The sequence below is a fragment of the Mobula birostris genome, chromosome 5, assembly GCF_030028105.1.
Source record: "Mobula birostris isolate sMobBir1 chromosome 5, sMobBir1.hap1, whole genome shotgun sequence".
Taxonomy (NCBI): domain Eukaryota; kingdom Metazoa; phylum Chordata; class Chondrichthyes; order Myliobatiformes; family Myliobatidae; genus Mobula; species Mobula birostris.
Window position 1 is genome coordinate 40839832 of NC_092374.1, and position 18765 is coordinate 40858596.

At 42.5% G+C, this 18765-nt stretch overlaps 2 protein-coding genes across 3 annotated transcripts in view; one reads left to right on the forward strand and one right to left on the reverse strand.

Annotated features, from left to right (window-relative positions):
* LOC140197661 (isocitrate dehydrogenase [NADP], mitochondrial-like) overlaps positions 1–18765 on the reverse strand; it is a 66106-nt gene that overhangs the window by 22121 nt on the left and 25220 nt on the right. For both annotated transcript variants that reach the window (XM_072257944.1, XM_072257945.1), the window contains exons 3-4: positions 10340–10505; positions 8649–8809 (exon numbers count right to left, since the gene is read on the reverse strand). In XM_072257944.1, the coding sequence (XP_072114045.1) occupies positions 8649–8809; positions 10340–10505 (327 nt within the window). The remainder of the gene's footprint in view (positions 1–8648; positions 8810–10339; positions 10506–18765) is intronic.
* mrps27 (mitochondrial ribosomal protein S27) overlaps positions 1–18765 on the forward strand; it is a 218909-nt gene that overhangs the window by 20242 nt on the left and 179902 nt on the right. The gene's annotated exons all lie outside the window — the stretch shown is intronic.

Below are 18765 nucleotides of genomic sequence, written 5' to 3' on the forward strand. Positions count from 1 at the left end.
GAAAAAGAGAAGCCGAAATCCAATGTGTTGGTATTTCAGTGGAGTAAAGGAAATTACAGTGGCATGAGAGGGGAACTGGCCAAAGTTGACTGGAAAGGGACACTAGCGGGAAGGACGGCAGAGCAACTGTGGCTGGAGTTTATGCGAGAAGTGAGGAGGGTGCAAGACAGATATATTCCAAAAAAGAAGAAATTTTTGAATGGAAAAAGGATGCAACCGTGGTTGACAAGAGAAGTCAAAGCCAAAGTTAAAGATAAGGAGAGGGCATACAAGGAAGCAAAAATTAATGGGAAGACAGAGGATTGGGAAGTTTTTAAAAGCTTACAAAAGGAAACTAAGGTGGTCATTAAGAGGATGAACTATGAAAGGAAGCTAGCAAATAATATCAAAGAGGATACTAAAAGCTTTTTCAAGTATATAAAGAGTAAAAGACAGGTGAGAATAGATATAGGACCAATAGAAAATGATGCTGGAGAAATTGTAATGGGAGATAAGGAGATGGCGGAGGAACTGAATGAATATTTTGCGTCAGTCTTCACTGAGGAAGACATCAGCAGTATACCAGACACTCAAGGGTGGCAGGGAAGAGAAGTGTGCGCAGTCACAATTACGACAGAGAAAGTACTCAGGAAGCTGAATAGTCTAAGGGCAGATAAATGTCCCAGACCAGATGGAATGCACCCTCGTGTTCTGAAGCTGTGGAGATTGCGGAGGCATTAGCGATGATCTTTCAAAAGTCGATAGATTCTGGCATGATTCCGGAAGACTGGAAGATTGCAAATATCACTCCACTACTTAAGTAGGGGGCAAGGAAGCAAAAAGGAAATTATAGACCTGTTAGCTTGACATCGGTGGTTGGGAAGCTGTTGGATTCGATTGTCAAGGATGAGGTTACGGAGTTCCTGGAGGCATGTGACAAGATAGGCAGAACTCAGCATGGATTCCTTAAAGGAAAATCCTGCCACACAAACCTATTACAATTTTTTGAGGAAATTACAAGTAGGCTAGACAAGGGAGATGCAGTGGATGTTGGAAATTTGGATTTTCAGAAGGCCTTTGACAAGGTGCCACACATGAGGCTGCTTAACAAGATAAGAGCCCATGGAATTACAGGAAAATTACATACGTGGATAGAGCATTGGCTGATTGGTAGGAAACAGACAGTGGGAATAAAGGGATCCTATTCTGGTTGGTTGCTGGTTACCAGTGGTGTTCCACAGGGGTCCGTGTGGGGGCTGCTTCTTTTTACATCGTACATCAACGATTTGGATTATGGAATAGATGGCTTTGTGGCTAAGTTTGCTGATGATACAAAGATAGGTGGAGGGGCCGGTACAGCTGAGGTAACAGAGAGTCTGCAGAGAGACTTGGATAGATTGGAAGAATGGGCAAAGAAGTGGCAAATGAAATACAGTGTTGGAAAGTGTATGGTTATGCACTTTGGCAGAAGAAATAAACGGGCAGACTATTATTTAAATGGGGAGAGAATTCAAAGTTCTGAGATGCAATGGGACTTGGGAGTCCTCGTGCAGGATATCCTTAAGGTTAACTTCCAGGTTGAGTCGGTGCTGAAGAAGGCGAATGCAATGTTGGCATTCATTTCTAGAGGAATAGAGTATAGGGGCAGGGATGTGATGTTGAGGCTCTATAAGGTGCTGTTAAGACCTCACCTGGAGTACTGTGGGCAGTTTTGGGCTCCTTATATAAGAAAGGATGTGCTGACGTTGGAGAGGGTACAGAGAAAATTCACTAGAATGATTCCAGGAATTAAAGGGTTAACATATGAGGAACATTTGTCTGCTCTTGGATTGTATTCCTTAGAAGAATGAAGGGGGACCTCATAGAAACATTTCGAATGTTGAAAGGCATGGACAGAGTGGATGTGGCAAAGTTGTTTCCCATGATGGGGGAGTCTAGTATGAGAGGGCATGACTTAAGGAATGAAGGGCGCTCATTCAGAACAGAGGTGCGAAGAAATTTTTTTTAACCAGAGGGTGGTGAATCTATGGAATTTGTTGCCACGGGCAGCAATGGAGGCCAAGTCATGGGTGTATTTAAGGCAGAGATCGATAGGTATCTGAGTAGCCAGGGCATCGAAGGTTATGGTGAGAAGGCGGGGGAGTGGGACTAAATGGGAGAGTGGATCAGCTCATGATGAAATGGCGGAGCAGACTCAATGGGTCGAATGGTCGATTTCTGCTCCTTTGTTTTTTGGTCTTATGGTCTTATATAATAGAGCAAGCATTAGTGGAAAGCTAGAGGATTAGGAAGTTTTAAAAAGCCAAACGGAGAGTAACTAAAAAGCCATTTGGAGGGAAAAGATGAAATATGAAGGTAAGCTTGCCAATAATATCAAAGAGGATACAGAAGTTTTCTGAGATATATAAAGTTCAACGTTCAAAGTAAATTTATTATCAAAGAACATACATGTCAACATAAACAACCCTGAGATTCACTTTCTTGCAGCCATACTCAATAAATCTAATAACCACAGTAGAATCAATGAAAGACCACTCCAACTTGGGTGCTTAACCAAAGTGCAAAAATAAATAAATAAATAAACAATAAATATCAAGAACATGAGATGATCAGTTCTTGAAAGCGAGTCCTTAAGTTGTGGGAATATTTCAATGACAACGCAACTGAAGTTGAGTGAAGTTGTTTCTCTGGTTCAAGAGCCTGATGGTTGAGGAGTAATAATTGTTCATGAAGCTGGTGGTGGTGAGTCCTAAAGCTCCCATAGCTTTTTCCTGATGGAAACAGCAAGAAGAAAGCATGACCCGGGTGGTGGGGGTCCCTGAGGATGTTGTTTTCCTGTGACAATGCTTCATGTACATGTGCTCAATGGTGGGGAGAACTTTACCCGTGATGGACTGGGCTATATCCAGTACTTCTCGTAGAATATTCCATTCAAGGACATTGGATACAGCCAGTCAATATACTCCACTACACAGCTATAGAGGTTTCTCAATGTTTCAGATGTTATGCTGAATCTTTGCAAACTCCTAAGTAGAGGTGCTGCCATTCTTTAAAGAGTATAAGAAAGGCAACAGTAGATATTGGACCACCAGAAAATAAAGCTGGAGACATAGTAATGGGGTCAAGGAAATGGCGGATGAACAATAAGTATTTTGCACCAGTCTTCACTGTGGAAGACACTAGCTGTATGCTGTAGGTTTCAGATTGTCGGGGGGCAGAAGTGAGCACAGCTGCTATTACTAAGGAGAAGGTGCTTGGGAAGCTGTAAGGTCTGAAGGTAAACAAGTCAACTGGACCAGGTGGACTACACCTCATTGTTCTGAAAGAAGTGGCTCAAGAGATTGTGGAGGCATTGGTGGTGATCTTTCAAGAATCAATAGATTATGGCACTCCAGTTTTCAAGAAGGGAGGGAAGCAACAGAAAGGAAATTATAGGTCGGTTAGCCTGACCTCAGTGGTTGGGAAGGTGTTACGAGTCGATTGTTAAGGATGTGGTTTTGTGATACTTGGAGGCAGATGATGAAACAGGCCAAAGTCAGCATGGTTTCCTTAAGAAAATGTTGCCTGACAAATCCACTAGAACTCTTTGAGAAAATAGCAAGCAGGGTAGACAAATAGTCCGTGAGCCAGTAGGGTTGGTCAGTACCATCTGAGAGGAATAATGCTCATAGTGATTTTTGGCAAGGTATACATCTCGAGAGTTAGAAAATATGTGATAGCATTGCACCAGTGGTAGCTTTATGCGTGCTCAGCTGTTATGTAGTAACGCTTGATAGCTCCAGCATTCAGGCTGAACCGTGATGTGCCTCCAGGAGTCTGTGTGTCTTTGTTCACTGTGGCTTCAATAGCCTGGTCCACAGGGATCTGCCCAAAGGGGTTGTTACTTGACAGCTGCACTGAGAATTGGCCTGTCTTGAAGGCCTCATACACAGAAGGATTCTTCTCTGGGGGGTTCATCTGAGCAAAGTAAGGGGACAGGCATTTGGCATAATTTATCTTATCATAGGCAAAGCACCATGGGATCATGGTTCTTATAGCATGGAGGTGCAACTCCCAGTCTCCCTCACGAGAGGCGCACAGAAGCCCAAGTACAATGTTTTCTACCATGTCAATGTATGATATCCAGAATGCGGAAAGCTCTCCATTGTTGTGACGGAAGTGTTCCAGAAAGTCTGTCCACAGGGTTATCTGCTCAGCTAAGAGTGGACTTTGCAGCAGATTATTCAACTTCTGTTGGTTCAAGTCACTGGCCACGTCATTCACATGGTCTAAGAATGATTTGATCAACCCACTCCTCTCTGGAACATTGTTCTCAACCCACGGTGTGAACTCTGCCCATACGAGTCTCATCAGTGCTTCATAGATGTACTTGTGGACCCTGACAGCACGATTGTAGTGTTTACCATCAAGGACTCCATTGATGGACCCCTCTGCGACAATTCCAGCCTCTATGCATACGTCCTTTAGACTAGCATCCCGAAATCGCTTTCCTAGGATGGCTAAGGCATTACATATGGTACGGAATGTCCCCATCCTGAGAACAATGTTGGAGAAGCGCTCTTTGTGCTTCCAGGCAATTTCAGTGGCTTTTGCATAGAGTGCTTGATCCATGACTACCACAATTGTTTCTAGATGAAGTTCCTTCCTGATTAGCTCTGATTGGTTCAGGATTTCAAATGCTGTGGTCAACTCTGTGGCTGGTGAATTGATGGTTGGCAGATACCCACTTGTGAGATTGGTTCTTGGTCCCTGGTGCTGATATTAAAACCAGTCTAGCTTGGGATTGTCTGATTCTCTGATCTGTTAGCCTTACAAGTGTCCACACCAGGTTCTTCTTGCGGGCAAGAAGAGCAGCTTTCTTGGTTTCCTGGTTGGGAGAGGCTGTGGGCCCACACGTGCACCTGCTACATATACTTCCAGTTCTTGGTCCTCAATGGTGACTGATCTCTGCTTCAGTTTCTCAATGTGTGGAAGCTCAGCTCTTGGCAGATGTGGTCCATAGACATTGGCCTGTGCCACTATGCCATTGACTCTATGTGATGTACCCTTTCCAGTGAGAGTTTCCTCAAGTCTATCGATATTATCCCATGCAAGATTGGTGAAGACATGAGGCTTGATGGAGGCTGGAAGTACAACTCTTTGGTTGGAGGCTGTTGCCAGCTTTTGGAGACACAGAGCAGTATTGTTCTCTTCAAGTTGGGAGTAAGACACCCCATGTCCAAGCCTGTTCAGTGTTGGGTTCCGGCCCGAAATGTCGACCGATCTTTTCCACAGATGCTGCCCGACCTACTGAGTTCCTCCAGCGTGCTGTGAGTGTTGCTTTAACCCCAGCATCTGCAGATTATTTTGTGATTACTGTTCAGTGTTTGGATGAGCTCAGTGTTACTCGTCAGTGTTTTTACTGCATAAGGAAGTAGAAGGTGCTTTGGTGGTTTATGTTGACCACATATCACAGCATATATTATGTCCTGACAAAATGACTAAACCAGAGCAGTGACCCTCTGTGTCTGAGTCTTGGCGGCAAGATTTCCAGTCAGCAGTCCAACGAGAAGCCGCTCTAGTTGATCTGGTATGGAGGTATGAGCACTATATTTCACATCAGATGGATGGAACGGCCAGGGAGTCACAGTCATCTCCTGTCTAATGATTGATCTGATATGTGATGAAATCTGATCTATGATCTTTTCGAAATTGGTTGCCTTGGCCCTCAAAACTTTGAGTTCCCTTTGTGGAGTTTGATTTTCCAAGACAACGTCCCTTAATAATACTTTCAGGAACTATTAACAATTTTGTTTTGTCATCTGGAAATTTATCTGCTGAATTGCCCAGCTCAGATTCCAGTTTCCTATGAATGTGCTTCCTTGTAGAATCTTGCAGGAGAGTAACTCCACCAAATAGCATGAAAGATTCAAGTTTCGTGACCAAAGAAGTGACTTGTACAATCATCTTGTTGGGTATGATATCAGTTCTGATATACTCGAAAAGGTCTTTATAGGCTTCCCTTTCAATCCTTTTATACAGTTCATCACCATCTGTTTCATCAGCATTCTCTTTGTACTGAGGTTCCTTTTTCTTGATTCTGGTATAATCCTTATAGCATGAAACATGATAGTGGGCCTCTGAAGCAACTATGTCTCTGCTTATTACTGCTAGAATCTTTTCATCTTCCTTTTGGGTTGCACATTCTCGTAGTGTTTGGTCAGCTCTGAGTCATACAGCTTGTGTAAGCTTTTCACGTGACTTGGAGCCCTTCAGAAATTTTACCTTATTACAAAAAATGCAGATTTGATCATACAGCCTTGCTTCTGATGAAGATCTCCTACTTGGTCCTTTTGATGTACAGGTATTCTCACCAGCTTCATCAGTAATGCTTTCCTTGGCTTTCCTTTTCAGTCTCTAAGTCTCTCTTCATGATGAAGAGGCTTAAACACAGAAAGCTACCACCGCTGCAATGCTATCACATATTTTCTAGCACTAGGGGTGTATACCTTGCCAAAAAACCACTGTAGGAATTATTCCCCCCAGATGGTACTGGTGGCCCAAATCTGGGGTCCTGGCTCATGGACTAAAAGAAGAATCAGCTGATGTTGTGTACTTGGATATTCAGAAGGCCTTTGACAAGGTGCCGCACATGAGGCTGTTTCGCAATAGCCCATGGTATTTCAGGAAAGATACCAGCATGGATAGAGCATTGACTGATTGGCAAGGGGCAGAGTGGGAATAAAAGAGGTCTTTTTTGATTGGCTGCCAGTAACCAGCAGTGTTCTGCAGGGTCAGTGTCGGGACTGCTTCTTTTTACATTGTAAGTCAATGATTTGGATGATGGAATTGATGTCTTTGTGGCCAAGTTTGCGGTCAATATGAAAATAGGTAGTGTTGAGGGAGCAGTATGCTGCAGAAGGTCTTAGACAGATTAGGAGAATGGGCAAAGAACTAGCAGATGAAATACGGTGTTGGGAAGTGCAAAGCCATATACTTTCATAGAAGGAATAAAAGCACAGGCTACTTTCTAAATGGGGAGAAAATCCAAAAATCCATGGTGCAAAGGAACTTGGGAATCTTTGTGCAGGATTCCCTAAATGTTAGCATGCAGGTTGAGTTGTTGGTGAGGAAGGTGAATGCAATATTAACATTCATTTCAAGAGGACTGGAATATAAAAGCAAGAGTGTAATGCTGATGCTTTATGAGGCATTGGTGAACACTGGAGTACTGTGAGCAGTTTTGGGCCTCTTATCTAAGCAAGGATGTGGTGTCATTGGAGGGGGTTAAGAGGAGGTTCATGAGAATGATTCAGGGAATGAAAGGGTTATCGTATGGTTCTGGGTGTATACTCCCTGTAATTTAGAAGAATGATGGGGAATCTTATTGAAAACTATTGAATGTTGATCGGCTTAGGTACAGTGGATGTGTACAGGATATTTTCTACAGTGGGGGAGTCTAAAACCAGAGGACACAGCCTCAGAATAGAAGGAGCATCCTTTAGAACAGAGTTAAGAAGAAATTTCTGAGCCATAGAGTGGTTAATCTGTGGAATTCATTGTCACAGGCAGGTTTTTGAGTGCATTTAAGGCGGAGGTTGATAGGTTCTTGATTAGACTGGGCATAAAAGGTTACACGAAGAAAGCAGGAGAATGTGGTTGAGAGGGAAATGGATCAGTAATGATGAAATGACAAAGAAGACTCAATAAGCCAAATGGCTTAATTCTTATGGTCTATGTGGACTTGAGGAATAGGATTAAGTTCAATCGTATCAAATGGCAGAGTACTCAAAGTCTTATGGTGTACTGCAAGAAAGTCTTATGGTGTACTGCTTAAATACTTGCTGCTGAATTTCAGAAAACTACTTGTTAATGGAAAATTGCCCAAACACTTCATCTTGCTATATTCTGTGGCTGTCATTTCATCCACTTGTTCATAAACCTGGATAGGTGTGTTGTAGCATAGGCTAGAAAGAAAGGCATCCGTTAGTCTTGCAAGACCATGGATCTGCGCCTGGAAAGTCTTCACTCTCCAGGGCGCAGGCCTGGGCAAGGTTGTATGGAAGACCAGCAGCTGCCCATGCTGCAAGTCTCCCCTCCCCATGACACCAATGTTGTCCAAGGGAAGGGCATTAGGACCCATACAGCTTGGCACCAGTGTCGTCGCAGAGCAATGTGTGATTAAGTGCCTTGCTCAAGGACACAACACGTTGCCTTGGCTGGGGCTTGAACTCACGACCTTCAGGTCACTAGTCCAATGCCTTAACCACTTGGCCATGTGCCCACACTAGCATCGGCTAAACACTAAATAAATAGAGCTACTTATATCAGAATGCATTCATATAAACTGATCTTCAATAATGAAGCTTTTTGTTCTACTTAAGCTCCACTAGACCCTTAAATTCACAATCTGGGCTAACTCTTCCTTGTATATTGAGGAAAGATTATTTTGCAAATGGTGTTTTCTTGTGAATCTTTTAGTATTTTTATATTATTCCCCATACCTTAGAGCTGTTGAATGTTGTGCCCGGACCAACACCACAGCAAATTCCCAATACGTGTACAGTAAATGCTTATGGCCAGAAAAGTTGATCTTTGATCCTTGATGCTTGAAAATGGTCTTAAACAGTTGCCCCAGCCACCAAACCCAGATAGGCACATGTTCAAGAAATCGTCTCCGGATGTCTTACCTGATCACCGTATGCATGCCGTCCTATTGTGATTGGCTTTACCCAACCAGGAACAAGTCGTGGGATGTTGTTACAAATAATTGGCTCTCTGAAAACCGTGCCACCTAAGATATTTCGGATGGTCCCATTTGGGCTTTTCCACATTTGTTTCAGTCCGAACTCTGAAAATGTATCAGTTGGGTTTTCACCATGAGTTTCTCACAGTGTAATTGGATTGATAATTCTACTAAATCTATGTAAAGAGTGTAGTTATTGAAATGTTTACAGATAGCAAGTTCTCTATTCTGAATCAGGGACACTTACACCATCTGGTGGCACTTCAGTAAAGGTTACTTTAACCACATAGAATGGTCTTAACAGTGGGACCCAATGACTGCACTCACTTCTTGCATTCCTCATTCCTCCAGGCTTGCATTCATAGAGTCCAGATACTATCCTGCTGGCTTACACAGTACCAAAGCCAAGAAGTGAGCTCCAAGCAGGGGCTGGGCCTGAAATTGCCGTACAAAAGTGACAATAGTGGGCTAGAACAAACCCTAAACACAAAACTTCTCTGGACCCCTCTGACAGATGGCAAATCCCTGTCCCTTCTTTGCTGATTGAATATTCTGGACAGATCTTACAATGTTTCTGAATGTCTCATTTCATTTTATGAATGTTTCTGAATGCTAAAAAAGTAATAGAATTTAACATTAAAAAAAACAAAGCACAAACAACTTAAAAATGTAACACAGCTTTTTGCTTCTCAAGTCTTTTACTCCCCATTCACTGAAAGGACATGTAGATCATACGCAAGTTCTAGAATGACAGAAAGTCCAAAAACCATTTCCATAGAAAAGTTAGTAGGGAACCTCAGCAAGTTTCCTCAGGATTCAAGAGGTCGTACAGACCACTCTTGCTTCTATTTCTTGTATCTTTCTATTCTATTCTCCTTACTATTTGTACCATCATTTTACCAACCAACCACAAAGAATGCTAAGATGACCATCCATTATCTGAACAGGAAGCTGTTAATGGCCATCAGGAAGTCCAGACCTCATCTTCTATTGACAGGCATTTTACATATTTGCTTACAAAGTCACACCTCACTATAAACTATTAATGGCTATACAAGTACAGACACCAAAATATGCAGAAAAAAGAATACATCGTGATATCCCACAAACTTGTAATCTCACATGATTCTTTGGTGCATATTGATGGCATAAGGTACTCATTTTCAATAAAACATTAAACTAAGGTCTCAGGCAGTGGAATGTATATTGACAGAGAAATACAGTTAAGAAATAGGTAGAGGATTTGTGGAGAGAAAAACCATTCTGATGTCAGGTCATTTGGTTGAAACATTAACCTTTCTTTCTCTCTAGAGATGCTGTCCAACTTGTTGAAATTTTGAAGCATTTCTAAAATTTTTATTCTGTATTTCCAGCACTGGCACTTTTTTTTTTGAATAATACGAGAAATTTAACCACACGGTTTGCAACTTACATGTTCACACACTGGTCCCAAACATTCAAGTGGGTAGGTTCCAGATATACACTTCAATTATGTTAATGAAACAATAGATAAAGTAACCATGAAAACAAAAAAAAAATTGAATATGCACATTTTAAATTTGGACTACAAATCATACAGTGGGCTACTAATGAAGAACATGAAATTGGAAGACTACAAACTAATCTACTGCATACCTTCTACACGGACTTCATCTGGTGTAATGGTGGCACATTTCACTGCAACTCCATATTTTTGGGCTGCCAATGCAGACTCAATTGTCACCTGGTCCTCTGTTTTATCTCGACTGGGGAGACCAAGATCAAAGTATTTCAACTCCACATTAACATTAGGAAGAATAAGCTGTAAAGTGGATAACAGCATACCATTAACGTGTATTATGGCGACAAGCAAGTTTGTACTTGACTCAGCTGACAGTCTGTCATCTTTGGCAAAATGCTTCAAATCATGATACTGCTCAGTATACCAGCAGAACTTTTATAATACAAACAGCATCTCACAACTTGGGCAGGGCTTCTCTAATGGCACATCTTCCAGATTCCTTTGAAATAATTACATTCCTTCTGGGGTTACATGCAATTAGCAGGCCAGATTAACCGATCTCACAATCGATTGCAATAATTTGGCTTTAAGTGCTAATTACACATGGTCAGGACCATTAGAATCCATAAAAGGTTGACTTGTTGCCTTGAAATTTGTATCAACTACATCAAAGGATTGCCCTAGAAAAAAAAGTTGGAAGTCTCACAGATATTTTACAATACTTCCGGGCTGATCCTAAACAATTTCCACAAATCATGCACTTAAGAGGCTCCACGTTTGATTCAACCTGTAAAGCTTAATAGATTCTACAGATTTTGCACAGAAGGATATTGGAATGATGGCACTCCTCCTGACAGCCTCCAAGGCAGCTGAACACAGTCAACATTGCAAATGCAAGAGCAGTCTTCTGGAGAGTGAACTTGCAACAAGCATCTTACCCAGATGGTATCGCTGCCTATGTCCCTAGATTTTGCATAGATCAACTGGGGGGGTACCTGCAGACATGTTTAACTTCTCCCTGATTCAATCTGAAGTTCACTCTTGCTTTAAGAAGACTACTATTATCCTAGTATCTAAGAAAAATAAGGCAATGAGTACTACCCAATGGTTCTAACATCCACCATCATGAAGTACTTTGAGTAGCTGGTCATGGCATACTTAACTCCAGCCTCCGCGACAACTTCAGCAATTACAAGTTACCTACTGTTGAAACAGGTCTAAGGCAGACACCACCTCCTGGCCGTACACTCCTCTCTGGAGCACATGGACTCTAAAGACACCTACACTAGACTATTTATTGACCAGAGCTTTGTTAACTCAATAAGCATAGGCTGCAAATGCTCTGTCATGATTATTCTCAACAATGGTGCCCTGTAAGGCTGTACCTCACCCTCCACTCTGTTCCCTGTACATTCATACTGTGTGGTCAGATTCTGCCTCAACCCTGCCTGAAAGTTTGCAGATGATACCACCATAATGGGTTGTAATTCAAATACTGATGAGTCACGGTGTAGGAAAGAGATCGAAAACCCAATGACATGGCATTATGACAATACGAGACACCAGTGTCAACAAAAGACTTTAGGAAGGAGACAGTGAACATGCTCCTGTTACATCAATGGTGCTGAGATCAAGGAAGTTGAGAGTTTCAAGCTCCTTGGAGTTGTTGGATTCTGATGTTTTAATCGAAGGTTCTTTCAGAAGTTAGGAAAGTGGCACAAAACTTGTTGAACCAGGACAGGGTACTGGTAATGTTCACTCTGTTGGATCTAGCTATTTAATTCTTAGATTAGACAGTTTAATTGTTACTTTCTTTGCAGTTTAACAATTAGCCATCTACTTGTATTTTAAGAAGTTCTTAAACAAGTAGTCTAATATGCTTCCTAGTGGCCACAGTATGTATATAAAGTTGTTCCATGTGTTCCCTAGTGGTTACACTGGTTTGATTCTGGAAGCTTCTCTTGGTGCTGCATTGTTTGAATAAGAGTTTTCTCATTGGTTGAATCTATGAATTTGAAAGAAATTTTCCAGATGGGTATAAAAATAGTGGACCACAAGGCAGTGCCATTTAGTTCTTTTGTCTTTCTCTTCACTTTGTGGACCTCCATCACTATTCTGTATTTTATTAACACTTAATAAAACTATCATGAAGCACTAAGTTTTGTGCATTTTTCCTGACTTCTTAAAGAACCTAGAATTAAAACATTAGAATCCAACAACCCCTGTGCAGATGCATCATGGCTTGGTACGGCAACTGCTCTACCCATGACCAGAAGAAACTTCCAAAGGTCTGTGGGGATGTTTCACTTTTTGTCCAAAATATTTCAGTACGTTGTTTAATCTTTTCCTCTGTTCACCTGGTGCAAGTTATTTCAGGAGCCTTGGGTCTTGTATGTGAAGAATGTGGGCAGCCCATCAGGGCTAGCTTAATGCAATAAGTGCCCCAGTGCTGGGGGGAGTAGGCCTTGCAGAGATCACTGATAACTGAATTATTGTACCAGTGGATTTAGGGATTTTGTGGAAACCATCTTGGTCCTACCACCCCTGTGTTTTGGCAGTCACTGCATATTCTGCATTGTTGTATTTTACTGATATTCTATATCAGGGGTGTGAAACTCATTTTAGGTCACTGGCCGGACTGGGCAAAATGCGACTTCATGCGGGCCGGATCAGTTGGGCACGCATGCTTCCACAGCTTTCTTTGCCTTCGTTTTTTCAACCTGCTCTCATGTGTCTCAGTCTCTGCTATAACTAGGGAAGTGTTTTGCTTTACAAATTTCGTTTCTTATGAAGAAGATTGCCTAGCAAGCATTATTTTTATGATTGGTATTAACTTACAGTCGTAGGCTACAAGAAAGTTGTGATGACAGAGAGAAAAAACGATGCTATTTTGGATAAGATTGTTTTGGGAGCCACACCCTTTCCATTAATAAACCATTTGAAATCAAACATTAGCAGACACAAATGTAGACCTAACGAAACAAATTGTAAATGTAGGCTACACAACTGCACCTAATTTTTATTAGCCTGCTTCCAGCAATCAAACTCAGTCAATGAACACAGTTAGCCTCTAATTTTTATTGAAATGATCACATTTACAATAATAGAAGTCAGAAAATGAATCACAATATTATGACACTCAATATTTTGCTTACATGTCACAGTGCATTGAACAGTGTCACTCATTTTTCACTTGCTGCTTCCAGACACCTGACATCTCTTGGCTTTAACCAGTCTGTCAACATCAGGGACCGGTTTCTGGGCAGTTGTGATTTTCATTATGTCATTTAGATGTCTGTGTGTCAGCTGCAAGTCGCAGTTTGGAATCATTAATGTTCATTATGGAGAACACCTGCTCAGAGATATGTTGTCCCAAACATGCAAAGGATCTTTGAGGCAAAGTCTGTCATCTTGAGGTACATCGGTCTCAGGTATTGATAGAATGAGTCCAGACCCACAGTCTCAAATTTATATTTCAAAGCCGAGTTACACTCAATTTCAATTAGTTCCATTTGGAGTTCCTCTGGCGCATCTGATGCTGCGTTGATGGGAACGGCGAGCAAAATAGTGAGAATTCCATCTCGAGCTGAGTGAAGACTTGGAAACGATTCCGATACTCACTTTTCAGCTGTTATATTTTGTTCTTGTACCTGTCCACGTTGTCATTATTCCCATGAACGGCACACACAGACTGCAAAGAGGGGAAATGAGCTGGGTTGCTCTGGGATAATTGCATCACCCACAGGCCTAATTTAATTTGAAAGGTACGAATGCTGTCGTAGTATTCCATAACAAGTTTGTTGCGGCCTTGCATGTTAACATTAAGCACTTCTAAGTGCTCTGTTATATCCACCAAAAATGCAAGATCACGAAGCCAGTCTAGGTCATCCAACTCTGCCACTGGCTTCGCTTTCTCGTTCAAGGATAGTCCAATTTCCGCACGTAATTGAAAAAAACATTTAAGCACAACCCCTCTGTTCAACCAGCAGACTTCAGTGTGGTAGGGTAGGCGGTGTCCAATATTACTTTTCCACAAGAGTGTCAAATTGCCGATGGTTGAGTCCCTTGGCTCTAGTAAAATTAATCGTTTTGATTAACTACATCCATGACATTGTCCATTTTCAGGCTCCTGCTACATAATGCCTCTTGGTGTATAATACAATGGAAGTTTCAGAATTCCTGTTCTGAATTCTCTGTCTGAACTTTCTCTGAGTTTCGCAACAACACCTACCTTTTTCCTGACCGTGGACGGTGCGCCATCTGCTGCCACGCTGACAGCGTGACTCCAGTCAATCCTCAGTCTGTCCAAGGCCTCGACAAGGCTGGAGAAAACGTCGTTCGCCGTTGTGGTGTTTGTCATGGGCACCATCTCCACAAACTCCTCAGTGACGGTTAAAGATGCATCAACACCACGAATAAATATTCCCAATTGAGCTACATCAGTCACGTCAGTGCTCTCATCAATTGCAATAGAGAAGGCAATAAATGACTTCACTTTGTCTTTTATTTGACTGTTCAAATCTCCTGCAAGGTCCCCAATTCTCTCTGCCACAGTTGATTAGACTAGATTAGATTATGAGGACACGCAGTCCTCTTTTATTGTCATTTAGTAATGCATGCATTAAGAAATGATACAATGTTCCTCCAGAATAATATCACAGAAACACAAGACAAGCCAAGACTAAAAAAAACTGACAAAAACCACATAATTATAACATATAGTTACAACAGTGCAAAGCAATACCATAATTTGATAAGGAACAGACCATGGGCATGGTTTTAAAAAAAGTCTCAAAGTCTCTCGAAAGTCCCATCATCTCACACAGACGGTAGAAGGAAGAGAAACTCTCTTCCTGCCATGAGCTTCCAGCACCGCAAACTTGCTGATGCAGCACCCTGGAAACACCCGACCACAGCTGACTCGAGTCCGTCCGAAAACTTCAAGCCTCCAACCAGCCCTCCGACCCCGAGCACCATCTCTGCCGAGCGCTTCGACCCCAGCCCCAGCAACAGGCAATAGGCAAAGCCGAGGATTTGGGGCCTTCCCCTCCAGAGATTCTCGATCGCACAGTAGCAGCGGCAGCAAAGTGGGCATTTCAGAAGTTTCTCCAGGTGTTCCTCCGTGCTTCTCACGGCTGTCTCCATCATTTCCTGACAAGCTGATACTACCAAAAACCTGTCTCTTCTCAGGGCATCTCTGTGTGTTTATACTGTGTTTGACAACTTAAGTGGGGCCCTAGTGGTCTTCAGTGCAGGGTGGTAGGTGTTTATGCACAGCGGGTGGTTAACTGCCACCTATTGTTTTCTAAATACACACAACAAGCTGCACAGACAGCGGTGGGAGAGAGAGCGGCTGCCGTACAGATACATAATAAGTGGTCGTGAATATACTTTTTTTTCCCCCAAATCATCCCGCAGGCCGGATTGGTCCCCTTCGCGGGCCAGTAGCTCGACACCCCTGTTCTATATGGTGCTAGGACTGGGCATCAAGCTGTGGTGTCACTGGGTGTGGGGGGTGTCGGGACTCTTTTGTTCCGTGAATCTGTTGGTAATGAGTTTTAGCACCTTGACCCCATAGTAATGCTGTCTCCTTTGGCTGATTTCATGAGTATTCATGTATAATAGGGTAACAAATTACACAGCATCCACACAGACAGAGGTTTGGGGTAGGCAAGCACCTCAATCTAGGTAGGATGCTGTGTGATTGCCCTGAGCATTGAGTCAGTGGGTTACGTGTTTAAGTCTGTGCTAAACTATTGTCCAGTAAAGTGATTGCAATACGTGGTTATGAATGCTGCAGGGGTTGAGCGGTGGTGCAAATAGTCGGGGTTACTGGTAACGAATGCGAGTGTATTGAGCGGGGTAGACTAAATACACATGGTTGAATGACAATTAAACGAATTGAATATGGAAAGAAAATAATAATAAATAAGCAATAAATATCAAGCAAATGAGATGAAGAGTCCTTGTGAGTCCATAAGTTGTAGGAACAGTTCGAGGATGTGGCGAGTGAAGTTCTCCCCAATGGTTATAACTGTTCCTGAACCTGGTGGTGTGGATCCTGAGGCTCCTGTGCCTCCTTCCCAATGGCAGCAGCAAGAAGAGAGCATGGCCTGGATGGTGGGGGTCCTCGATGATGGATGCTGCTTTTCTGCAACAAAGCTCCACGTAGATGCGCTCAGTGGTGGAGAGGGCTTTACCCGCAATGCACTGAGCTGTATCCACTACGTTTTGGAGGTGTTTCCATACCAGGCCGTGATGCAACCAGTCACTATACTCTCACAAGTTTGTCAGAGTTTCATATGACATGCTGAGCCTTCGCAAACTTCTCAGAAAGTAATGGCGCTGCCCTGCTTTCTTTGTGATTGCACTTACATGCTGGATCCAGGACAGATCCTCCGAGGAATTTAAAGTTACTGACCCTCTCCACCTCTCATCCCCCGATGAAGACTGGCTCATGGACCTTCCGTTTCCTCCTCCTGAAATCAATAATCAGCTCCTTGGTCTTGCTGACTTTGAGGGAGAGGTTGTTGTTGCGGCACCACTCAGCCAGATTTTCAGTCTCCCTCCTATATGCTGATCTGTATGTGAACCTTTGATTTGGCCAACAGCAGTGTTGTCAGCGAACTTAAATATGGCAGTGGAGCTGTGCTTAGGCTCATTGTCATGTGTATAAAGTGAGGAGAGCAGGGGGCTAAGCACGTAGCCTTGTGGTACCCCTGTGCTGATGGTGAACGTGGAGGAGATGTGGTTGCCAATTCAAGCTAACTCAGTGTCTGAGGAAATCAAGGATTAGGTTGTACAAGAATGTATCGAGGCCTAGGTCTTGGAGCTTATTGAATAATTTTGAGGGGATAATAGTATTGATTGCTGAGCTGTAGCCAACGAAGAGCATCCTGATGTATGCACCTTCATTGTCCAGATTTTCCAGGGTTGAGTGAAGAGCGAATGAATTTGACATCTGCTGTTGACTTGTTGTGCTGGTAGACAAATTGAAGCAGATCCAAGTTGCTCCTCAGGCAAGATTTCATATGTTTCATCACCATCCTCTCAAAGCACTTGATCTCAGTGGATGTATGTGCTACTGGATGACAGTCATTGAGGTAGGTCACGGCATTCTTCTTAGGCCGCGGTGTAACATACCTCAGATTGCCATAGTAACAGATTAAGGATCTCTGTGAACATGCCAGCTAGCTGATCAGCACAAGACTTTAGTACTTGGATAGGTACCCCATCTGGGCCCGATACTTTCCATGGGTTCACCCGCATGAAGTATGCTCTCAGGGGCTGTGGGAGTTTGTGAAGATGCCACCATGTTTTGACAGTCTAAGAGAGCATAAAAGGCATTGAGCTCGTGTGGGAGAGAAGCCTTGCTGTCACCTACATTACTTACTTTCACTTTGTTGGAGCGAATAGCACTCAAGCCCTGCTGCAACCATCTAGCATCCTCCAGTGACTCAAGTTTGGCTCTGAATTGCCACTTTGCATGTGAGGTGGCTTTCCCAAGGTCGTACCTAGACCTCTTGCAGCTTACTTGGTCACCAGACCTGAATGCCACTGATCTGGCCCTCAGTGGATTGTGGATCTCTTTGTTCATCCAGGGCTTCTGGTTGAGAAAGACTCTGAATGATTTTGTGAGAACACACGTCTACAACTGTTTTTATGAAGTCCATGACAACCATGACGTATTTGTTCAGATCCTTTGCCGAGTCCTTGAACACGGCGCAGTCTACTGAGTCGAAGCAATCCCATAACCGCTCCTCTGCCTCCTGTGACCACTGCTTTGTTGTCCTTATCTCTGGAGTCTTGCTCTTTAGCCACTGGTATAATAATCTATTCAAAGCAACCGCTCTTCATATTTGCCTTGCCTGCAAAATAGCTAATTGTTGAAATATCTTTTCAGCAATAATTTAAGCAAATAATGTCTTCCTTTAGTTTTCTTTACAAACTTTAATGGAAAATATATCAGCAGGAATTATATAAAAAAGAGACAAAACTAAATATTTGTACACAATGAGGTAACAACAGAGATAAGAATATAAAAGGCAATGAATAATAAGTGCAGAAAAATAGTCCAGCTTCTCCACACACATTGTTTTGGAATCTATAACTGAAAGGTAATACTTTGGAGTTGTGATACAGTCCGGTGTACAAATTTAAATTTACTGACTGTGAGGCAAACTTAGATTTCTGGTCTATTAAGCTTGAACTTCAAATCTTGGGTTGAAAAATCAAAATTTTCACCAAGGTAATCAATTTGAGGTCACCATGCATCATTTATAACATCAGAAATTATTTCCCTTCCCTACAGCATTCAACTGCAGTTCAGTTGTTACGTAACCGGCAACAGTGAATATTAATCGAGACTGGTTTTATAAAAACAACCAAACGTTTATTAAACACATATAAACGATAAGGAGAAAAAAAAACAAAAGAAAACTTTAACTGGAGGTTAAACAGGTATGCAGCTGCTCATCAACTCCACTCGGCTCTGGTTCTTAAAGCGTTAAATGCGGAAACAGTTCTTAAAGCGATACAGTCAGATACAGTTCTTAAAGCG